Source organism: Dermacentor silvarum, chromosome 6 (genome assembly GCF_013339745.2).
Source record: "Dermacentor silvarum isolate Dsil-2018 chromosome 6, BIME_Dsil_1.4, whole genome shotgun sequence".
NCBI lineage: Eukaryota > Metazoa > Arthropoda > Arachnida > Ixodida > Ixodidae > Dermacentor > Dermacentor silvarum.
Window position 1 is genome coordinate 108,910,348 of NC_051159.1, and position 24,908 is coordinate 108,935,255.

General features: G+C 45.2%; 1 protein-coding gene across 4 annotated transcripts in view; it reads left to right on the forward strand.

The window, feature by feature from the left end:
- Nucleotides 1-24,908, forward strand: part of LOC119455837 (SWI/SNF complex subunit SMARCC2-like) — a 75,673-nt gene that overhangs the window by 19,265 nt on the left and 31,500 nt on the right. For 3 of the 4 annotated variants that reach the window (XM_037717320.2, XM_049669349.1, XM_037717319.2), the window contains exons 1-10: nucleotides 5,085-5,200; nucleotides 6,112-6,153; nucleotides 11,340-11,434; nucleotides 14,370-14,494; nucleotides 16,171-16,262; nucleotides 17,586-17,728; nucleotides 19,220-19,291; nucleotides 20,747-20,860; nucleotides 21,903-22,059; nucleotides 22,990-23,377. In XM_037717320.2, the coding sequence (XP_037573248.2) occupies nucleotides 5,099-5,200; nucleotides 6,112-6,153; nucleotides 11,340-11,434; nucleotides 14,370-14,494; nucleotides 16,171-16,262; nucleotides 17,586-17,728; nucleotides 19,220-19,291; nucleotides 20,747-20,860; nucleotides 21,903-22,059; nucleotides 22,990-23,377 (1,330 nt within the window). In that variant the 5' untranslated portion in view covers nucleotides 5,085-5,098. Of the gene's footprint in view, nucleotides 1-4,124; nucleotides 4,197-5,084; nucleotides 5,201-6,111; nucleotides 6,154-11,339; nucleotides 11,435-14,369; nucleotides 14,495-16,170; nucleotides 16,263-17,585; nucleotides 17,729-19,219; nucleotides 19,292-20,746; nucleotides 20,861-21,902; nucleotides 22,060-22,989; nucleotides 23,378-24,908 lie in introns of those variants that run through there. The other variant, XM_049669350.1, reaches the window with a different exon arrangement.

The following is a 24,908-nucleotide window of genomic DNA, read 5'->3' on the forward strand; positions in this document are numbered from 1 at the left end:
GCAGTACTTGATCCGGTCTTTAAAGGGCTTGTTAATGCAAACGTCCAGCGGTTGCAACTGGGATGTCATCCCAGCCGCGAACGCTGCCTTCCGTGACGCCGAAGTGCCGCCCTGCGGCGCAATTTCCGATGGTCTCGGCAGCTAAAATAACTTTCCTTTTAAAGGCAGCTGGGTACTGGGGCCAGTATTCTGAAACGTTCCATTTGGGCGAAATTTCTTTTTTCGCTTTCAGGCGCGCGCCGATTAGCTGGTTGAGCAAAACCGGAAAGCAAGTCGCGCCACCTTGTAGTTTCGGTGTACGTCACTTTGACGTCATTGTGTCATTGGGTGCTCCCGACATGTATTGAATGAACGAACACGCCTGTGTTGTACTGTGGCCGCTACATTCGAAAACAACACATCCGAGCCGCTCTGCACTCGCACGGTGCGCCATCTTGTATGTTTTGCGAAGCGTTCAAGTGCGCGTGTTGGTAGTGCATGCTGACGTCACGGGTAAGCAGCCGGTTGACTTATTGAACGTGACTTTCGCCTAGGCAAAATATCGCCGAAGTGGAATGTTTCCGAATACAGCCCCTGCTTTCGCGGACCCAACATCGTGCGAGATAGACTAGCGTACGTGCCGATTCTTAGCGTCTTCAAAATGGCGCCCGTTGAAAGCAGCAGCAGCCTACCGACGCCACTGCAAGATGATGGATACTCCGCTATGAGTCTTGATGATGACAGCACTGAGCAAAAATGAAACCGAAACTGCAAATTTTAGGCTGAAAACTTTGGGATCCGCATATAATATGAGGCAGAAATTTTACATGGTAAAATTTAGAAAGAAACCTCGTATTATATGCCAACTGAACTGCACGAGGGACGTCGCCATTTTGACCTGTGTCGTATCGGTATGGCTTAGCATTGGCGCGCGGTGTGGGGCACCCAACAGGTGATGCCACTATAGTGCCGCTTTCTAACGAATACCGTGTTTACTCGAATCTAACGCGCACTTTTAACACGACCCTACATCTGCGTTACCATGTAGCCGTCGGCATTTTAAAATGGCCGTCTCGCACGTGCGTCGAGCCTAGCTACCGTAGCTTTCTCCGTGTGCTGCAGTACACGTGCTTAGGCAATAGTCTACCGTCTGTCTTCACGTTCTCTGCGTCTGCTCTATTAGCATGAAGTACCGAGTTCATCATGATGCCGCATTTAAAAGGAAAGTGATCATGTGTGCGGAGACGGACGGAAATCGGGCCGCATCACGGGCGTTCAGAGAATCCGAAACTTGCGTGCGGGACGGCATAAACAGAAGGAGAGGATTTTCGCCAGCAAAGCAATACGGAATGGTTTCAGTGGACCGAAGCCTGCGACGATCCACTTTGGCGATACAATCGCCTTGGCCCTATCGTGAAAGCAATCTGCGACGGGGAAAGTCGGCGGTGCGCCTTGTTTTCGCCGCTTATAGGTCGCGTTAAAGCGAGAGGCATGCTAGCACGAAGGTCAATTCGCTCGCTGCGCTTCGTCACTCCAGCGTTTTGACAGTTCGTTTCCACGGTCAACAAGCGAGATGTGTTCATGTTTGCTTGTGACACCATGCTTGTTAATTTATTTATTAGGCGAATGTTTGCAAGTTTATACGGCCGATAAAACTGCTATCCTTACTTTGTATAGCGGTCTACTAATTTGCTATCGCATTCGATGAAACCGACTTTTTTTTATTCAACGCAACTTCAGTACATCGGGAGGAAATCTGTTTTTCCATATGACAGAAAGTTGTATTTCTGTTTGAAAGCATGAGGTGCGCGGTACGGTAAAGGACTTTTTGTCGTCACGGAAAACGGGTGTGCGTTACAATGGAGGGCGCGTTAGAATCGAGTAAATACGGTAGTTGTGCGAGCCGTGGAGGCATCCTCAAACGTTCAAGCCGGGCGGGACTTTGGCATAGATAAGAAAAACATCCGTTGTTGGAGGGGGCCACCGGAGATGCTTTTTGCGTGCGCCGCAACCAGGATGGCAAACATTGATCGTGCGCTCCTTCAAAAGTGCAGCATCTCTAATGCGCTTGATGGTACTGAAAATAGGGCACTGTTTGAAGATGGAAGATAGCGACGAGGCTAGCAGCGACAGTGACATAGAATGAGCTCGGCATGAGCATATTTATTAAATGCTGTTTCATTTTGCAAATGCTGTCCTCGCTTTTTTGTTCGGCGTTCATTCGAGGGGTTTTTTTTTTTTCTTCGAACTTTTGGGGAGTCGTCCTAGATTCCAGTAAATACGGTGGGTATAATCAATTGGCAGCGTGAGTCACAACTCTTTGAGCACATGCAGTCACCAGATGTAACAGAAGTTTACACCTTGCTCAAATGCTGACGGCTTCTAAATTCTTTGTCAACCAAAATTTGTTATAGCAAATACAGCCAGAGGTTTAACGATCGGCACTTTCCGGTTACCACATCAAGACCATGGATTACACTTGAAGCCAAATATGCGTAAATCTTGTCAACTTGACTGGGATGAATAGACAAACTCCACATTGTGAAGCCAGTACAGTATTATAAGAATGGAGAAGCTGCAGGCGCACGGACTGCTTCTTCGAAGTGGTTCTCTGTTGCCTTAGAATCGGGACACTCAAGATTAACTCAGTTTTCTTCTATGATTGCACAACAGCCAGAACAACTTGCCAAGAACTATGAACCAGTCTGCACATTTTAATTTCTTGCATGCTGTATAAAATGGAAAGGCTTAACTTGTTTTGCATACCAAATGAAATGGTAAGACGCAACTTCTTTCGGTTGTTTTATATATATATCGGATGCCACTACACCAAGCACTTCTACTAAGAGGCAAAGCTGTGGTCACATTAGAAAACACTTTCAAATTTCTACAAACAGTAGGAATTCTGAATGAGCTAGCCATTTTACCACCACCACTGACAAACCTTACACCTGTCACACTTGGCTACCAAACTTTCTGTTCAAGAGGACAGTGAACCTCTTCTTGCTGCATTGTAGATTGAACGACTGCTGTGACATTAAAATTAAAATTTAGTAGGGGTCCTTGTATAGCTAAATTTTCTGATCGAATACAAATATTCTAAAAAAAAAAGGGATGCTTGAATTTCAAACTGAATGCCAAATATTTTCAGTTTTTGAACAATGTAACTTCCATAGGCTATTTGGCAACAAAAGGCTTGCTTACGTTATTTGATGCATCTACTGCTGATAACAGCTTGCTGTGAGGGCAGCTGAGAATATTATATACAAAGGAGAAACAAAGAAAAGTTTACCGTATCTGCTGCACCATGACAATGACAGTAACGAAACAAAGAACAGCACATCACCAGATGCACATCAGGTGATGTGGTGAAAGGCCTAGTGGAATAATGCAACTGAAAGGCCTAAGTGAAATACTACAGCACCACACATTGTTTTTGAGTGATCTAATCTAAACATGGTAAGATTGACCAAATAATAAATTGCTTTGCTTAAAGAGGAACACCAAATTGGTAGGCTGCCTAAGGTGAGACGTGCTTATTTAACGACTGGAAATTATTGTGTAGGAGTGACTGCTGCATGCATTCACTAAGGAACTGGTTCCTCTGGCCATCAACTGCAGTTTTCCTGCAGCAGAATCATTCAGAACTGTCTCTACTTGCATCAGTCTTTCTCCCTGTAGACTGCAACTGTTGATGACGTTGACAACTGTTGTTGTCCCTTATTATATTTGAATGGAACAAACATTCAACAACTTCAAATAGTGATTTCTCGAATTGAATAGCAAAGTACTATTTGATTCGTATTTAATATTTCAAACATTCATGCACACCTGAAATTTAGTTCCCTTAATTGAAATCTAGAAATAATGAGAAGGGAAATGAAATTGAATGAAAAGTCAACTTGCTGCAGGTGGGAGCCAAACCTGCAACTTCCGCATTACGCGTGCAATGCTTTACGATTAAGTTGCTGGGGCGGATGTCGTCATGCCCACTTTTTGGGGTGTTTGTGTAGGTGTACAAGATCAGCCCTGGGAGTGCTAGCACAACCAGCACCACTCGGGGCACTGGTTGTGTTGTTTAGCATACCTTATCTAGCAGTTCTGGGGTTTGACCCTTTGATGTGCTTTGAACTTTTTGTCTGCAGCTTTGACACCTGGGTGTCTGGCCTGGACATTGACATGGAACCTGACTCACCTCAGACCCACACTGGACCAGTATGAGGTGGGTGCTGTCAATGATTCATGCATTCAAGAAGATAGTGTGATGGCCCGGCCAAACCAAAAGGGCGTTTTATTTTGTTTTGCCTGTTTAAGGCAGAGACGGATGAGTGCCCAAGAATGTTGCCCAATAGTCTAAAGCAGCGGTATCACGTGCAGTAAACCTTGCACTGTTTTCTGTGGTATCAGTTGGAGTAAACATTCACAGTTGTGCTTGACCAGTCTCCATTCGAGAAGGAAAATACAGTTGAACCTGTATATATCGAACTCGAAGGTGATCGCGAAATACTTAGATATATCGGTGATTCGATATATAAAATAATAAGTAATAATAATTTCTAGGGGATTTTACAGTTGTTTGATATACACAATAATTCGTTATATGTGGGTTTGACTGTAATACGTTATTCAGTTACGACTCTAGTCACCGTCGTCTTCGGTTGTGATGGTATGCTCCCCAGTGGTAAAATAGAGAGGCAGCGTTTTCTTTCTTGTCTTTCCTATGCTGCTGTTCGCTTCTTACCGCTGGCTTCGTAAGTTCTTTCGCCTCGCTGCTGGATTATGGTTAATTAGCACAATGTGGCTTCAGCCAATCATTGCAGCTGGTGGTCCAATTGCAGTCTCCAGATGCAGTGTTCTTCTGTGGTGTAGCATCGGCAGTGTGGCTGGCAGAATTTTCAAGTGTCAATCTGTGGCTTTGGAGTCAAATCCTCGCGAGGCACTGTGACATCCTTATAAACTCTCTGTTCAGTGTCCATGTCTATGAATCACTTAACAAAAGGTGCCCTTTCTGTCTGTACTGTGTTGCAAAATTGTTGATTTACAGTTGGTGCGAAAGTCATTCATTCTATGGCAACCACTGTTATGCATTTGCATTCACACAGAGAAGATGCTCACTTGAATGGAATTTCTTACTCAGGTCAATGCCAAATGGCTCGTCGATTTGGATGAGTACAACGAATGGATGAATGAAGAAGATTATGAGGTCGAGACAGATGCTATGGTGAGTGCGACCACCCCTTGTATTCTTTTGTGCCTTCAAGTTCTACTTTTCTGCTACTGTTAGAAGCGCATAGGTTTTTCAAAAGAATGTGCTTGCACGTCTCTTCATGTGAAAGACTACTTATAGCACAGTAATGTCACGTTTACCACAAACTAATTTCGGTTAGTGATGTCCAAAGTGTTTGATGTCCAAATCAAGTGAAACAGTATTGTGGTTTCTGTATAATGTTCTTTATTATTATTATTATCATTATTAAAAGTCGGCAGATATTCATTTCAAATTAAAGAAAGGTTGTGGTCAGCTGGATAAATTATTGCTGTTTCCACAACAATATGAAGCCTGCAGACAATGAAGCCAAAAAGTATAGGGGGAATTGACTTTATTTTTTTTTTAATATGTAAAGTTAATTGTAAATAAGGGTTACATTAGCAGCAATTTTTATATTCTTGCTGAAGGCAAGTGAAAATGAGAGGAAATACAATTTTTTGCTGAGCCAAACCAACAACTCTGCATGATATTTGTAGTGGTAAAGTGGCAGATGTCCATTTGTCCCCTTTCTTAGGTTAATTTCAAGGTACTAAGACTAGCAGTTTTGCCCAATGATGCTCAAGACCATGGCTGCAGATATGGAGCATCTTTTTCAACTACGGGTGTCATGTAGCGTGTGATCTTGGGAGCAGGCAACCAGCCAACAAACCCTCGTGGGCTAGCTCAAAACTCAAATGCTGCCATAGTTGAGGCCTTGCTTTGCATTAAGCGAGAGAACCAGGGGGACCCTATTTTTCTCGTGAACCTGCTTCTACTGCATTTGGTTATGTTGTATGAGATCATTGCGAGTCCAGCTTGCCTGATCTCACATCTTTAGTTAGTGGTTTCCTAGGTCCTTGATGGTCTTCCTTTTTTACTTCCAGGGCCGCAGGCGGTCTCCCAGGGGAAAGTACACTTTGGATGAGGTGAGCTTGGTGTTGAAACATGGCTAAGTGAGATATTTGGAACACATAGTCTGAATTGAACACCACAAAAAGAAACAAATATGAGAAGGACCGACCAGGAATAAAAAGATACAGCAATATGACCATTCAGTGTGACAACTTTAGGAACGCTCTACGCTTGAAATAATAGAGGTGCTCGCTGTCTGGCAGGCCATTTTGTGTAAGCATGCTATCAGTTAGTGAAGTTGCAATTTTGCCTTGTGTTATCCTTGAGTAGTTTACCTTAGGATGTTGTATCTTAGCGGTGTTTTTCTTCCCTCTCATTTCTAGTGCATATGTCACATACTGTGCAATTGACTTTATGGTTTCACTGTAAAAACTGGAATACAGTCATCATCATCATCAGCCTGTACTTTATGTCCACTGCAGGACGAAGGCCTTTCCCTGCGATCTCCAATTACCCCTGTCTAAAACTGGAATACAGTAGCCGACCGATTTTCCGGACTTCGTGGAGACTGAAAAATAGTCCGAAAAACTCCCCCCCCTCAAGAAAAAAAATGGAGGCTTAGAGCGGCTTAAGCAAAGTGGCGCAGTTTCGCCCAGAAGGTGGAGCATCGATTGCGATAGCAAATTAATAGACCGCTATATGCAGTAAGGATGTTCGTTTTATCGGCCGTATAAAGATGTAAATATGCGCTTACTAACTAAATAAGCACGGTGTCATGCATGCACAGGTTACATGAACACATCTCGCTCGATGACTGTGGAAACTTGTTAAAACGCTGGAGTTAGAAAGCGTGCCAGAAGCAGCGGGCAAATTGACTTTGCGCTGTCTATTCTCTCGCTTCAATGTGAACATCGAAAAATAAAAATGAAAAAAAAAAAGCGCATACGAAGCTACTGGCACTCGGCGCACGCCCTTTGTACCCATAGCAGATCGCTTTGAAGATGAGTCCCCCGCGGGCGCACACTTCGGCCACATAGCAGATCGCTTTCAAGATACGGTGCCTGCGCGGCAGCTCCGTCGGCAGCAGCCGCAAGAGCTGAATACAGCTCCCCACCGTCCCTCCCTGTGCCCCCCGAGCGAACAAGTCCGCTTGCTTCCGGCCGCCTTCCTCTCTCCCGTGTGCGTTGCCAGCTCACCCTAGTAAGCTTTCACCCGCACAGCGCAACCGAAACTTAAAAAGAAACAAATAAGAAAAAAAAAACTGATTCCCTTGAGCTGAGCGGACAGAGAAAAAAAAAAGCAAGTGCCCCTTTTTGGAACGTTTTGTCGACCAAGGAAGAGCAGGCATGGCCTCCGAGACTGGAGGATAGCGTGCGTCTACTAATCTTAAAGGCTATACGGGGGGCCACTGGAAGCCAAGCCCGGCCAGGCCAGCGGAAAATCTAACATGGCGGCCCCCAAGATCGGGTAGCGTGGCTTGTAGCGAGCGATTTAGTCCGGAAAATCCAACATTGGCACATAGATTCGTCCGAAAAATCGGTCGCGAAAATACATTTGCTCTATGGGAACCCTAACGGTACATCTATTAAGTCCGGAATATCCAACAAGTCCGAATTTTTGGAGTCCAAAAAATCCGTTGGCTTCTGTATACAGGTTGATGCAGAATATAGGTCGACTCCTAGCTTTGAGGTGACTAAAATTTAAATTAAAAAAAAGAAAGAATTCTTCAATGCAATTAACTACAGAACATACTTTATTCAATCAATACGCTCATTTGTAGTCAGATGAAAACTGCACATGAAGTGTCAGGATTATTGTTCGGCGATGGCCACTGGTCACTTATGACATTCCACTACACATCATTGGTGATGTGCTAGGCATTTGTTATCCAGGACTAGGCGTGCGCAGTGATGTCATTGAACAACGAGCTACATGCACTGGGTGCCGCAGGTGTGCGCCGGTGATCACTGCAGATGACTTGTAGGCGTCCTTGGGTGACTGCTTGCCATTCACTTGTTCGTCGATAGCAGCTTCATGTTTTTTGCACCGCATTTGCAGACTGTGGTGGCCAACGAGACCTCCTTTCTGCGCCAGCAATTTGTCACAGCGCATAGTCGTTCTTCCGACACAGTCTTGTTAAAAGCATTCGCTTTCCTCTCCGGTGAAAAGCCGAGCCTTTTCACTTCGTGAAGCGATGCACTTACGAGTGAATTCAAGTGCCTTTTGCAATGAACGGAATTTGGTGCTATCGGGAGAATTAGCGCACAATGCTTGCTAAGAAATTACACTACAGTGTCTTCAAGTTCAGTAAGAACAGCGTAGTGGTCTTGGAACGAAGTTTTCAGTGAAAGTCGACAGTTCCACTGTTTCGCTTTCTATTGATGGCACAACCAAACTGTGTTGTGCCATCATGCTCCCATTTGCTTTCACGTGTTCTAAAGCTGAGACCTGCTGCAGTTTGAGACAGTAGTAACACATTTGTGCATAGTTTGTGAACTTCGTGCATTCACAATGGGAACAACACAAAAATAGCGGTGCTTCCTCCTTTTTTTTTCCCTGGTCCCTTAGTGGCCAGGCGACGATCGAAATTGTGCCAGAAACTACTATAAGGATGAGAGGGCACTTTTCCACTAATTCTGTTGGGAAGAAAGCTACCTATATTCCGGTTTTTATGGTACAGTGTAGACCGCTTATAACGTAAGTCGCCGGAGTCGCGAATATCCGCACATAGCCGCTTTCCACTGTGCAATCGAGGAGTCGCGCCGGCTTGGCTTGATCGGCTTGTGGCCTCCGAGACTGCACCAGTGCCAATACAATCTCGGAGGCCACGCCCAGTTGCACCTGCCTGTGCGGTGCACAGTACAAGTGAATGCACTAATCTTTTGCACTGCCGCACATAGCTGCGCAGCGTGACACGGCTCGTGCAGTCAGGCATGTGCAAGAAAGGGAGAGGTCAGTGGAGAAGTGCGATAGTGAGCCGCTGCTTCGGCGCAGGTGTGCCGCTATGCGCGGCGATGAGAAAGGCCAATGTTGCTCGACTGCATATTCGACGCGGGGATGCTGGAGTTTTGAACTACTGTGGCGAAGGAGTGCCGAACCCCACTGCGCACAACTGTCGGGTATTTTTTGGTTTCAGAGACGAATCTAGTTTGTTATATCCATTGGCAGGACAATTTCACTTGGTTAAAACAAGGTTTTAACTACATGGATTTCTATGGGGATTTCAAGGGGAATTTCATTTACTTGATTATATTCATTATTTCGTTATATCCCGTTTCGTTATAGCTAGATTAGAGTGTACCTTTTGGTGTTCTTGTCATTTGGAATTACGTGTGGGATATATTTGCTTTGAAAATCAGTGACAGGTGGCAGCATTCTGAGGCATCCAGTGATCCATTTCTTCCAGTTAAAGCTAGATAGAAAATTAAGTACTACAGTATAGACCACTTATAACGTAACCGCTTATAGTGCAGGACCGGATATAGTACGGTCTTTTCAGACTCCTGTTAATTTTCCCATAGCACTCCATGTATACGCATACCGCTTACAGTGCAGCCGCGTCAGACGACATACCGGTTATAATGCGGCTTCCGCGGGAAAATCTCGCCGATAAGGGCGGTAGCGAGCACGCTTCTCAATGAAGTGCGCCCACCGATGGGAGAGGAGATCATCGAGGGCGATGCGGAGGAGGAGCATGAGACGCAGAGCATGAGTCCAAGAGCGATAAAATCGTCGCTGCTCGCCGTATGTGCAAGTGAAAGCGCGCGGGGGATGCGCGCCTTCACGGAGAGCGAACGCACAGCGGAGAGCAAACGCGACCTCCATCGTGCGAAAGGCCGTGGGAGTATGGGAGGGAGAGAGGGGAAGCGACGCTATGCTGCGGCACCAAATGCGTATCTTGCAACCGGGCACAAGGGGAACTGGCGATGCTATCTCCCATGCGAAAGGAGCAAAGCGGGAAGACAGCATGGGAGTGAGGGAGGGGGGGGGGGGGCTTCTACTCAGCCAACATATGCGTTCGTGCCTGTGCCGGCCGTTAGTGTTGTCGCGCGCACCGTATCTTGAAAGCGATCTCCACACGGCTCTGACCTTTGTATGCGCTGTGCTTACGCCGCTCAGTTTCCGTTGAAGCGATAGACCGCACGAACCTCCGCTCGCTGCGGCGGCCGTGTTTCCCCACGCCCGCGTTTTGACAGTGGTTGTCTGCGGTCATCGAGTCTATTCATGTTTGCTTGTGCACGTTGACACCACGCTTGTTGTTAATTCAGTTAGTAAGCGAGTGTGTCAAGTTTATGCAGCCGATAAAACTACTATCCCTACTCCTTATAGCTCTCTACTAATTTGCTATCCCAATTGATGCTTCGCCTTTCGGGCAAAACTGAGACACTTTTTTTTTTTAATTATTACTTTGTCTGCTTCATACGAAGATTGTGGGTACTTGGACATTAACCTTTCAACGTTCATAAATTTAAACGGATGCAAAACTCCCAGTCGCACGCTTCGATTCTCGGATACACGCGGCTGCTGGGTCTATACAGTCGACGTCCGATTTCCCGGACCCTCAAGGGACCGCGAAAACGTCCGGGAAATCGGGCAGTCCGGAAAAACGAATGCACGTGAAAACGCACCTTTTTGGTAGGTATTTTTCGCTGACGGAGAGGGTCACGGCCGGAGTACAAGATTCTCATTGCTATTCAGCCAATGCATCGTTTAGGTGGCTCTGAAAAGAGCCGTTAAAAAAAAAAAAAAATACGACGTGGCCGGCGCTACCTCATAGGTCAGCACTTGGGCGCAAAGAAGTCGCTTATTTTATTTTGCACGGTCCGCTTGCCCGCGATCATGTCTGCCTCAATTTCAGTCAACGTCATGTTGCCGCTGTACACCGATGACAGTGTCATCAGTGCTCGCGTCAACTCCGAGCTCGTTGGGTGTGTAGGAGCTGGCTCTTCGTTCTCGGTGTCGGAGTCGTCGGAATCCTCCATACATGGGGCTTGAAAATAGTTTTGGTTATAGTGCGGTACCGCTTATAGTGCAGATATTCACGACTCCGGCGACTTATGTTATAAGCGGTCTACCCTGTATTTAATTAACTGAAGAACAGCCCTTTGCCTGTTCATGTTTTTGACCTACAATGCTCTTGGTAAGATACATTTTTTTCTGGTGGCAGTCAAGCGTGTGACCTTAATTGGCCCATGCCTAGTAAGTGTGTTGTGAGTGTATCTGCTGCAACTTGGGTTGTTGCTTTGTTTTCTGATCCTAGCTGCTCTCTGGAGAAGGAGAGAAACGCGACCGAAAAGGCATCAAGAAACGAAAGAGGTCTCCGTCCCCTCCCCTGGACAAGCGGAAGCGCAAGGGGTGAGTCCCTACTCTCTAAATGGATTGGCGTTGATGTATTTGGTGCCAAGGTTAGGGTTGCCAACCGTCCTGAATTTAGCGGGGCAGTCCCGAATTTTGAATAAATGCCCTGAATCCTGATTTGACCCAGTCAGGGCAGCCAATTGTCTCGACTCTAGTTTTTTTTCTTTTTTTTCCCCCATTGTCTCAGGTTCCATTGTCATAATATAAAGTAGGTTTGGTCTTTGTCATGGTTCAAGTTCTGATGTAGGCCGTAAACCTTCACAGCACCTCTATTTGTACTGGTAGCTGCGTTAGCCAGGTAACCACTGCAGTTTTTTTGTCGTAAATCATTACATGGCAGGACAAAATAAATTTAGGCATTAATGTTGCATGTACAGACTGGCAACTGCTGGTCAGTCTGTCGTCACCAGTGCAACCCGCATGCCTCCCGCGTCCCTCTGTCTTCCTCTAAAAGACTAAAAGCTAAAGGACTAGAACTACTAAAAAATGTATCCAGTGAACACCGAAATAGTGGCTGGCATCTATGGGACCATCACCTTGTTTTCAAATGTCCATAGACGGAGAGGTGGACCTGTGCTCGTCCAGGTTATCAAATCTTTGTATTCAACTTTTTCGTTACCGAGAGAAAATGGTTGTTCTTGATGTGTTTCAGAGAAAAAAATTTTGCCACTACAAATATTATTCCAGCACATATGGCAGCATACCACATTGTACATAATGAAATGCTCTTTCCAAAAACATGCGTTTCAAAGCAAAAAAAATTTGTTAGGTAAAATAAATTTCAAGAAAGCGCCATTTTAGGGGCCAATTCATAAAAAATTTAAAAAACATATCTACAAGGGTGTTAATATCAAAGTAAAATTCAGAATATACATTTGAAAGATAAGTTACCCAGGAATATTGTCTGAAAAAGTAAAGTATAAACCGCATGCACGCCATCTTGCGCACGACAGCGACAAGCGACGTGATGGAGATGGCTGTCGCGTTCGCTCGTCATCTACAAGTCGTACCGCATGCGAGCGACGACTTTGAGCGACGCCTCTCCGGTGTTGCCGGAATGAGGGCAGCAAATACTCGCCAAAACTGGTGTGACGCGTGCTTTATTAATTTAAGTTGATGTGTTTTAGTGTAAAGAGCATCATAAATATTCCTAAAGGTCTTGCACTACGTTTTATATTTGCACGTATTAAAATTTTGTCGTTTGTTCGTTCCATGCGACAATCGGTAGTATACTTGACTGATGTATAACCAGTTCCGGCTTCGCGCTATTGGCTAGTCGCTCATAGCACTTCCGGGTGAGGAGCAACGAATTCTAGATTTCCAGAACCGAGCAATTGAGCGACAAGAACGAGCGATCTGTTCACGCGACGGCCCGTTTCGCCGCTCGAAGCCGTCACTTGTCGCCGTCACGCACAAAATCGCTCTCATGCGGTTTGGGCTTTAATGCTGCACTACACCGCCATTCTTCAGATACAAAAATTAAACTAAGACCAGGAACTGCTTCATCACTCGTGCCATGCTTCGAAGCAGTTCCTGTTATTTTTATTTATTATTATTATTATTTATTTTTCAATTTTTTTTTGAAGGTGCACTCTGCATTTCTGGCATAAAACTTTTTTTTTTGTTTCAACTTTGTGCCCCTCGTAACACATTTCGCAGTTTTGCCTTTTCGGCATCATCCAAGGATGGTTCAATGAGCAAGCCCAATAAACTTAACTGTTCATCTGGAGCCGCCTCTTTCCTGAGCCCATCTCTCACCGTAGCTGGGCAACTCCTGAATTGGCATTCTTAAGAGCATATTTGTTTGCATTTTTCCAAATTGTCTTTGTCACTTCCACAGCGAAAAAGTGCAGAAAGAAATCCCCCCGCCATTATAAATTGTCTTGCGCTGCTCCGTAGTGCTGGGCCGTGAAGTGAATTTTCTTTGCGGCCAGTGGCAGCACATCCTGACCAAGCAAAGTCTGCAGCCTGCAGATAATCACTGTAGCTCGCACTTACAGTCGTGCACAAAGATCGGCAGAAAAGATCGCACGCAGGAAGAACACCGCTCAAGGCTGTAAACGAAACTCGCCGGTGAACAGCTGCGGATGTCCTGGGCTGATTCAAAACATTGTCGCCGTCAGAGCTTGAATCTGGTTTGCTGTCATCTTTGGACTCGTATTTGGAGTCCTCATTACTAAATTCAAGTGCCGGTGCCGCTTATTGCCGAGTGGGATGCTGCAGCCGTGGGAGCGACTTTCGATAAATGCATAGTAACACCGGCAGTGCCCCTCGCCAGGATTTTACAGTGAAGCGAAATCGAAATTTCGGAAATTGGCTGAAAATGCCAGGTCCACATGTTGGACATGCGGCGGACCTTGAGAAATGCACTTTGGTGGAATAAAACTACTTGGACTCCAAACCAAAGCTCACTATTGAACAGTTGGCATATTTAGGGTACTTATCACCACTAAGCACTGTCAGATGGCAAAGCCAACAGCATAACTTAATTCTTGACTTGCTGGGAGCCTCTTCATCACAAAAATTTTATGTTAGAGCAGCATAATCACGAGCGGAATGCTTTTTTCTTGAGGGTGACAGCCGCGCTCCTTTTCACTACAACACACGCACATTAGTTTGCAAAAAGGTGCGTGAAAAATCATAACATCGCCAGAGCAGGAAAATTTAAAGTGGAGTGCCTGGACTAACGACTGGGTGGCAATAAGTGCATAAGAAGCTGCTCCAACGTGTTGAAATCGGCTATTTAATGTATCGATCACCGGTGATTGATCTGAATAGACGTAACGAAAGAGTTGAGTGCAGCAGAAAGTCTCAGATTTAGAAGCTTTTAAAAACAGTTCCTTATTAACAGAAAACAAGGCTGCTTTTTTTCTGTTGGCCTGCTGGGCTTCGTACATGCCTAACTATGGTGTTAACTGTTCTACTTGCACAGAGGGCGCAGCCCGGCCATGGGTAAAAAACGCTCATTCCGCGACGACGAATCCGACGACCTGACTAAAGACATGGAGGAGCCCTCCCCCGAGCCCAGTCTTCAGGAGGTCTCCATTCCCCGAAGCAGTGAGTTCATTTTGCACCATACATGCACAGTATGAGCCCATAGAAAGAGTGGGCCACCTGCTCCAATGACTCAGTGTGTATGGCATTCTGGTGTTGAGAGCAAGTTTGGGGATTATCCTCAAAGGACAACACTAATCTTAGTTACTCAGCTGTCAGGGTAGTGCAGGGAGATATAACGATGAATTAAATTGCTTGCCACGAGCATGATGCAGTATAACCCCGCTGATAAGTTTTCACTGGACTGTAAAAAAAAAAAAAGTAAGAGCCGAGAGGAAAAAGAAAAAATTATCGCAGGAAAAAGTGAGAAGTGTGAGTAGTAGTGAACTGCACACAGTTTTATGTTAAGTAAAAAAAAAAAAGCCGCAGTTTCGCCCAAAAGCCGAAGCATCGATTGCGATAGCAAATTAGTACACAGCTATACGAAGTAAGAATAGTAATCTTATTGTTCGTATAAACTTGTAGACATTTGCTTATTAACTATATTAACAAGCATGGTGGCAGCGCACACAGGCAAACATGAACACATCACACACGATGGGCGCGGACACTCACTTTCAAAACGCTGGCGTGAGGAAGCGCTGCAGCAGCAGCGAGCGGCGTGACCTTCATGCTGTCTATCGCTTCAACGCAAACTGAGTACCGAGAACACACAGAACACACAAAGCTACGAGCCGCCGACGCACTTACACTGCCTAAACTCTGTCCCCAATGCAGATCGCTTTCAAGATACTACAGCCTGCACGACCGTGCAGTCTGCAATTGATGCCAGAGCATAACGCTGCCTCCCCCTCCCCGCTTCGGTGCCTCGAGCGCAACGGAAGAATAGACCCTTTCTCTCCACTTTTCTTTCTTGCACGCGTGACATTTAGCCGCGGTCCTCGACTCCCCTCGCACGCTTTCACTCGCACATACGCCATGCGGCGACGGCATTATCGCCCTTGGACATTATACGGAACATTTATGAGCCAAAACCAATTTTAGGGCCACAACGCGCCGTAGACACCATCTTTAGATAGCAAATACGCATCTCAAGGGCCATACTTTTGCTGGTGGAAACCGAAAATACGTCATAGGTGTCGCCCCCGGCACTCTGGGCGGCCAATCCCATCATCAAGCCACCAAGCCAAGCGACATGAACAGTCAACATGGCCGCTCGGGCCGGCGCGGGGTGGCAGTTCGCAATGCATGATGCAGGCCGGGAACGTAACAGTGGGGTTCTACTCTATTTGGCATCATGCTTTGTCACTTCTAAAATAAATATATATATTTTTTATTTCCTCCAGGTGAATGATACTTTTTCTTGCTTGCATTGGGCACAGCAACTTTAATGTGTTGCAACTGCACTTTAAGCAGCAAATTTTGTGAGAGCCATGCTCTTTGTACATCCGATCCTAATTCATTTGTTGAGCCGTTGATGTATTTATTACATGGTTAATTGTAGCCATGACACAGAATTGTTTCTTGTCGAGTGGCTGTCATAGCAGCAGTGGAGTTTGTTCGTAAACCTGTTAGAAACTACCGCATCAGATTCCATTTGTCTGTTGTCTGAAATGTTTACTGTTGGGAAGTCAGTGTTGGTTCTGAGGTAGGCCTATTAGTTTTGAAAAGTTGTTGTTTATGTTGCATATCCTTCAGCTGCCTTTCTCTCCCCTCTTCTCCCCTGTTCTCTCCTGCAGACCCAAATCAACGTAGCAGCAAGGACAGTGAGCTGCAGCCAGTCAAAGGAGGCACCCTCATAGACCTGGATGGGGCTGACATGGACGACAAGGTGCGAATACTTGACGTCAGGGCCTTGGCTAGGAGGCTGAAAGGGTGTTTAAGTTATCCACCCTCCTGCCTTTCCTTTCTTCATTTGTCTTTTGCTTGAGCTCACATAGGACCTTGTGTAACCTAGAACACCATCTTGATGCTTAATTTTAGTTAAGGCAGTGTTAAGAAAAAAAAAGAAAAGATTGTTAATGTGATGAACAATGTGGGAATCCAGTGCCAGGTCAAACTCAGTATCATCATGGTGAACAAAGCTATTTTGTGTGCCTGCATCTGCAACGAAACACCTGTCAGTACTTTCTGAATGGCAGGAAAGCTTGCCTATGTCATGGGCTGTCTTTGCGCCACATTGATGCCTATGTCATGAGGTGGTGCAGTCTCAAGGGAACCATCCATGCGATCTTCGAGATCAGTTTCAAGCTTGCACTGTTTGTGGACTGAAATACATTGTTAAAGCCGCCTTGTTTCTGGGGTACCTTTCTTAATCAACTTCACTCAGTGGTGTTGGTGTATCTCCGGCCATATTTGGCATCATTATTGCTCTAGTAGCTTCTTTTCTGGAGCTGATCTGTGTATATTGATGAATGCACTGTTGGTTCTCTATTTACATGACCCACGGTTTACTTTTCCCCCTCACTTTTGTGTTGTCTAGAGAGCGTTTGTTTAGGGGCTGTATCCTGAAAGATCGCTTTAGGCGCACACCTTGGTGTCATTCAGCACCTGGCATGCTGTTGTGCTCCTACCAGATGTATTCTCTGAAGCTCCCTTAAAATGAGCATGTATGGCATGCTCACTTAAGCATGCAAAGCGCCAAATGTTGAGGTGGAATTTCAAAGTGTAATCTGAGCAATTCACTGGTCACAATGAACAAGCATCAGTAGTAGCGCTCGTCCCATCTGTCTCACCTTCTTTTGGTCCTATTTATTGTGCTTCACTATAGTCAAATAAACATCAGTAGCAATGAAAACTTTGCTCCTTGCTCCCATTTAAAACCTGCCATCAGACTACCGTATGTACTCGATTTTGATGCACTCTCAATTGTAACGCACACATATTTTTCACAGCCGGTAATTGAAAATGCAACACCCTTGATTGTAATGCACATGCCCCGATTTTCTTACTTAAAATGCAAAATGCAGTACCTTTAATTGTTCCCTCACCTGATGTTGATCCCTGCCAGTGTCTTTGAGCAGCAGTTGATTCGTTGGATCATCTGATTGATGTTTTAACAGCAGTGTTTTGTCGATGAAGCTCTCCCAAATTCGCTTCTGCTGTTTACTTGAGTTGTATAGTTTTTAAATGAAGTTGTATACTTATGTTCCAGGGTGACAGAGACAAGGGCTCCCGACCAGGCAGCCCGAATGGTGTGGGCAAGAGCGAGAAAGCTGAAGCTCACGACGACAACGTCACTGAGCAGGCCAACCACATCATCATCCCTAGCTATGCAGCTTGGTTTGACTACAACAGGTGAGTGTTGTTGTGCTTTGGGCTCTAACGGGAAGTCCTGAATGTTGCACTACCAGACGGAGACATGAGCAGGGTTGTCGAATAGCATCCTTAAGGCCCTACCGCATGCACGCGATATTCAAGCGACAGCGACAAGCGACGCGACAGGCACACCCTGTCGCGCTGTCGTGTCGCGGCGTGGAGCAACCACATGAACGCGACATCGCGAAAAAGAGTAGCGACGGATTTACATTGTTGTGCGAATAAATGTTATCTTGCGCGCGTAAAGAAATCTGAATTTTATCAAAGGTCAATGTTTTATCTAGACCTAGCTAAAATATGCTATCATCCCCAGTGAAAATCCGTCCCATGCATCCCCAGTGGAACTCCGTCCCATGCCGCCAGCGTAAGGTGCCGTGGCGCCATCTGTTGAGTAAAACTTAAAACACTTTCTTGGCTCTCGGTGGCGTCTCAGGCCTGACAACGTCAAAAGAAAACAACCGATCTCAATAATAACGACAAGAGAGCGCCGATACTTTAGTCTTCAGCTAGCGATGAGGTGAAGCGATGACTGATTGTACTACATATATTTATTTTTTGCTGTCACAGCAGAGAGCAAGTTGCAAGAACGAATTCAGATCGAAGCAGGCAGGCTGATTGCTGCCATGTTGTTGTGCAATCGCTGTCCCCAGCGGATGTCATCGCGCTGACTTCCGGGCGACAAGCGATATTTTCTGGCTGGCCAGAAACCGGCGACACGACTAGCGACAGCGACGGATAGCCCTCCGCGACGGCAAAACCTGTCGCTCGTCACCGTCGCTTGTCGCTGTCGCTCGAAAATCGCGTGCATGCGGTTGGGCCTTTAGTTCTTGGTCAATGACTGTAAACATGGCACATGTGGCACATGTCAAGGTGTCAGTCAAATCGAAGAGTGGTTTTTGTTGCTCACAGACCGTTACGTTTACTTTGCAACTAGGGTACCAAAGCTGGCGTAGATCAGCTGGCATGGTATGGAGCACGATTCATGTACAAGTAGAGCTGAAAAACTGGACATAGTATATGCTGTAGTGAATGGAAAAGTCTTGGTTTCTTGTTTATGATGGGCTTAGCAGTGATCGGTTTAGACAGGAAAGCCATCTTACAAGGCATTTGGCAATGCATGGAGTTCAATCTGTTGAATGTCACTGTGATCTCTGTTTATTTCATGCCATGCATTCTCGCTGCAGTTTTAGCATTTAGAAATTGCGGTAAGAGATAATTTGATATTAGCAGGATCAATATTATTGGTACGACAACTGCCAACTTGAATGTTTACTAAGCCAGATGCTAAGGTAGCAAGCCAGTACTACCTTTGTTGACAGCTCATACATGGGATAACAATTGTAGATCTAAACAGTGCTCTTGTTGTAAAACACTTTGTTTTGTGTTCTTATGCCTTATGCGAGTGCTGGCATTCTGAAATGCTAATTCTTTTTTCCCCTAATGGCTCTGGATTCTTTTTTGTTTTTTCAGTATTCATGCAATTGAAAGGCGGGCCCTGCCAGAGTTCTTCAATGCCAAGAACAAGTCCAAGACTCCTGAAGTGTATGTCTCTTGCACAAAATATTACCTTGTGTTGGGTGTACTCCTCACCTCTCTCTCATTTTGTTTAAATTCTCTGCAACAATAAAGCCATTGCTGGCTTTATGAACCTATCAAATAAAAAAAATGTATTTGTGAATGTAGTTGTGCAAAGCAGATCAGAAGCACAAAGTACTTAGTAAAGTCCTTGGATGCATTGTTCTAGCTAACTGAAAATGCAGCACTTGCTTCAGCTGAAAAATTGCATTTCACGTCAGTGATCCTAAAACATAATGCAAAAAAATTAAAGAACAAGGCAGTTGCAGCCCAGTAGTGTGAATATTTTGTGCTCTTACTTTGCAAATGACAGATGTCAGACCCTTAGAAAGGAAATGGCAGTCAAGGGTACTGCAAAGGTTGTCTCTATTAGATTACAGTAGAATCTCATTTATATGTTCTGGAAAAAAAAAAAAGCAAAAAGAAGTAATAACTGGAAATAAACTTAAAATCCGAAGTAACAAGAAAAAGTCTGGCAGAACTTAACCGTAGTTGACACCTACGTAATGCGAAGCATTGCGTGAATCGTTGCAGCACAAGATGCCTATTTGATGGGCCCGAGCCACCCATGACGTGCATTGTCAATTTTGTGGTTTCGGCAAGCTTACCTTTGTGATCCTCGGATTGAGCCTGGACAAGCAGCTTCTTCGGGCAAAGCATTTTGGCAGGAAGTTCTGAAGTGCCTACTCGGGCGATAATCTTTGCTGCACGAGATGCTGACATGTGTCAAGCTCGCATGGCTTAAGTGGCCTGCATTCATTTTAAGACTGCAATGGAAAACGAAAAGGAAATCGAGCTATTAAAAGCATTCAGTACACTTCCAATGGTACTATGTCTACGCACTGTGAAAAAGATAGGTGAAGATGCTTATCGCAGTGGGTTTGGCAGCGATAGCTGTGCATGGCAATGACCTGCGAGGAGATTTGCTGGTACCGGAATAGGAAACCAAGTGTGTGTCCGTATTTTCACATGACACGGGCAGGCGAGTACTACAAGGAAGCTGCCGTTACGGGCGGCTATACCGCTCTCGATGGCGTGTGCCTCACACCTTTTCTTGTTTACATGGCATCTAGTGGCCACAAAACATATCATATGATGGCAATTTGGCGATATACTGAATGTTAGTGCCGAAAGGTTGTGTTTTCCGGGAATGTATTGACCAGTAAAAAAGAAGTGCAGCTGTATTGGGTCACTTTTTGGGTTTTTGATCGCAAACGTTGGCGCTGGGAAATTGTGTGAAACGGAATCGTACCATTGGTGTTTGTTTTACTGTATAAGGTTAAGGCCAGGGTGAGGACTTTTAACTGTACCTTGTTCCAGAAGGTGTTGAGGCATAAGAAAAATTCCTCATTTTTAGTGAAATTTGTTTATCAGTATTTATTTGTTCAGAATATTTAGAATCAGTGTGTAATTGTTTTGCAGCTACATTGCATATCGCAACTTCATGATCGACACATACCGGCTCAATCCAACGGAGTACCTGACAGTGACTGCATGCCGGAGGAATCTGGCGGGAGACGTGTGCGCCATCATGAGGTGAGTGGCTCTGGAAAACATGCTCGCAAAGTGCACTTGTAAACGGAAGGATGTTTTTTTTTTTTTTTAGAGGTTTCATTCTGGAGGTAGATGTTCTCATTTAGCAGTGATTCATTTGCTCAGCTGCTGCATTTAGTCCCTCATGCATCACTATGAATTTCTTGTCGAGACACCGAAGAACAGTGTGTCAGTATACATTGATAAAGTATCCCTTTGAAACTCAATTTACATTCATTTGCTGGAAAAAGGTTGATTAACGAAGTGGATGAATGCTGGTCTTTGAATTTTGTGCCAAAAAACCTCTGTGCCAGTACATCCGTGTGAGGTTGCAGATTCCAAAGTAACGTGTCATATTGGGGCTGTGCTGGTGCATCAAAAATCTTACTAGGTTGAGTCTTTGGCTAAGTTGCAATGCAGTGCAGTTATTTACAGATGAACAGTTGAGCAGACACAAAATGTTATGACATCGCAGTGAGCTGGTGCTGGAATTTCAGGGCCTCATCACCGCCCACGTTTAGTTCTTGCATGCATGGAAGCATGCTTAGCTTTCAGGTTAGTGAACATTGTCTCACAGTAAAAGTGGCCATTTCATTATTACAGAAGTGTGGATTATTCATACAGTGTAACTCTCCTGATTGGGGACTAAGGAAGAACCCCTAGAAGACGAAACAATTTTGTACCTGTGTATTGAGCACCGTATACAGTGCAGCCACTGCAAACGCTTTACTCTTCACGTTTTCCTATGCAGAAGGAAGTGAAGCACTCCCGTTGCTGGTTTTGATTAGATGGTATGCTGGCAAATGACAGCAGTGCATTTTCATTTTCTTTTGCAGGATCGTTATCAACTAGGCTGCCAAAGTACACGTACAGTATTGAATAAGTTAATAAATTACAGTGCACTGTTACTTTGCTAGAGTGACAGGAATGATGCAAAATCTTCGGTAGTTGTAGAGAATGAAATAATTTTCTTTAAAAGAGGGTTTTAGGAGGTTTATCTGGTCATGAATAAAGGCATTGCTCTTTCTCTTCCTTTGCATGGCAGGGTTCATGCATTCCTGGAGCAGTGGGGCCTGGTGAACTACCAGGTGGATGCGGAGAGCCGCCCGAGCCCCATGGGTCCCCCATCAACGTCGCACTTCCACGTGCTGGCTGACACCCCCTCGGGACTGCAGCCGCTCAACCCTCCCAGGACTCAACAGGTGAGGAGGGCCTTGCTTTTCGTTGCACATTTGGGGTTCGCACCTGTTTGCTTGAGAATGTCTTTCCTTGTTACAAATACTCTGTCAAAGTATTGCATTGCAATGTCTCAGAGTAGGCACTGCAGAGAAAAAAAAGGTAGCAAGACTAAGAAACACGTGGTAGACTTCAGAAAATGTTTGCCTACATTGAAATGCACCTGCTACAGCTTGGAATAGAACAAGCTTACTCATGCTTTGCAAACTGGTTCAAGTCCTTGCAAATTCTAGATTGTGGGAAAAGATGCATAAAAGGTGGCGCAGTATCAGGTTTTAAGCAAATGAAGCCTATACAGAGCAGACATAAGGGAAAGAATCGAAATGAAATTTCATGCAAAAGGGATTATGGATGACTGGTGCATGCACGTGTGCAAAAACGCACACGTTCTTGTTGAGGACTGCACGCACCAGTGCTATGGTGTTTCCCAAGAAAATTTGAGAAACCATGTACCTGCAGCCATCTGGGGCAACCTTTAGAGCTTGTTTTACTGGTTGAAGAGGTGGTGCAAAGTGCCATTGCGTTCTCATCGATGTATTCTGGAGAAATCTTGTGTTTTCCAGTGGTTTTCTTAGGCTGGCTAACTGTTCTTGCTCAGATTTTGAGCGAACTATAAACCGGTACCTACAACTCTGAACTTATAGATAAGGTTATGTTAATACAGTAAACATTTTTCAGTTTTTATTCTTGACATTCAAATAATTTGGAGAATGTTCTCAATACATAAAAGCTTGAAATAATTAACTTTATTGCATAGAGTGGATGAGACTGTAGCAGACCAGGTACTGTTTGAGAGCATGTAAACGGGCATTCATTGGGCTGGCGGTGATGGTGGTTGCCGACAATCTTGAGCCACTGGCTGAGCTGGCGTGTTCTGTTCACATGGGTGGCCCCAGCCTTCAGCAGCGCAGCAGATGCTGAACCTGGATAAGGCCAAGGAGGAGGGTGGCACCGGCAAGGACGAAGGAGGGGGCATCCCGGCCCGTGGAGGCTCTGCGAACGCCACAACGACCATCGGTGGCGACGCTCTGGGCCTCAAGATGGACCAGTATGCCAAGAAACAGGCATACCTGCGCCACAAGGCGGCTGCAACGGTGTCGCGTGAGTGGACTGAGCAGGAGACCCTGCTGCTGCTGGAGGCCCTTGAGATGTACCGCGAGGACTGGAACAAGGTGTGCGAGCACGTGGGCAGTCGCACCCAGGACGAGTGCATCCTGCACTTCCTCAGGCTGCCCATTGAGGATCCCTACCTGGACGACCCCGCCGCGGGAGGGGGTGCCCTGGGTGCGTCCCTCCTTTCTCTCTCCCACTGGTCCGGGAAAGTGCTAGGTGCTGCATGACGTGCAGTGCACTCCACTTGTTAGCCCTTTCTGTGCCGCTGCTAGTGTAGTTGTCACTAGGAAGCACTCAGAGTGTGAACCGATGATGAATGTATCAGTCAGCTTGCTTGCTTCTAATTGCAGTTTTCGACACTAGATGGCAACGATTGTCAGCGTTACAGGCATAGGTAGTGGTACAAGGTAGATAGAGAAGTTTTGAGGAAGAGAAAAAGCTGGAGATGTATACAAAATGCTAGAATGAACAGCATGTATTAAATTACACTTGATTAAATCAAGCAGGCTAGGTGTCACCTCCCAGTTTCAAAGGGGAAGACAATAAATAAATCATCATCATCAGTGAGTACAAATTGTATGGGAAGGCCAAAAATGTAATGAAGTAGTAGAAATTCGCGAAGGACTGAAGCAAGGATGTCCTCGGTCACCATTATTGTTCATGGTTTATGTTAAGGGCATAGAAAAATAACTGGAAAACAATGAATTAGAGTTTGATTTACTGTATTTGCACGCTTCTAACGCACACATTTTTAAAAATAAAAGGCGCATTCAAATTTGCATGCGCATTGCAATTGTAACTAATTCTACTCCAAATCAAAAACTAAACCGATCCTTGCTAAAAAAAAAAAAAAAACTCAATGCAAGGTACCTAGCCACATTACCATCGAACGGGTCATCTGAAGAAAGCGACATTCAGAGAAATCGCAAGGTGGTTTTGGTGCTTGGAATGCCCTCCTGCAGACGGTGGTCACGTGAGCCTTCAAGAAGAGTGGCATTTCTAATGCAATAAATGGAACTTAAGATGTCTGTGGTCGGTAGACAACGAAAAGGAGGTGCCGTCGGACTCCAATAGCGACTTGCCGCTAAGATTCAGCTGGGTGCGTGTCTGTGTGCCTTAGTATGTACCATAATACCGTTTCAACACAGTACGCGTCGACTCAAGTTTCGTTACTTGGTGTGCGGGTAGAAGCGACATCAACTTATTTTTTGGGATATTTGGACGGTAACATTACTGCGCGTTACAATTGTTGGTGCGGTAGAATCGTGCAAATTCTGTATCTTGCATTCATAATGGGCAAAGGGCACAACAGAAGGTACTGAATGATGTATGAGGACGACATAGTGCTACTAGCAAGTGCTACAATTCAAGAGATTTACAGAGACTGGTGATTATGTGTGGCAACACAGCGACAAATCTAGGCCTTAAATTTAGTATACAGAGAAATCTGGAATTATATGATCTTTAATGAAGAGACGAGTAATTGCGTGGTGTCAATTCAACAGCAAGTCATTCACATAGTCAAGCAATATAATACCTCGGTGTAGACATAAACTAAGGAAAGGCTTACTCAAGCGCCCACCAAGATAATTTGAAAATAAAGTGGAAGTTGAATGCAGCAATAAAGATACATAGAGCACTTTGGGGCTGCAATAAATGAGGTGGTGCGTGGAATCTGGAAAGGAGTAATGGTGCCAGCGCA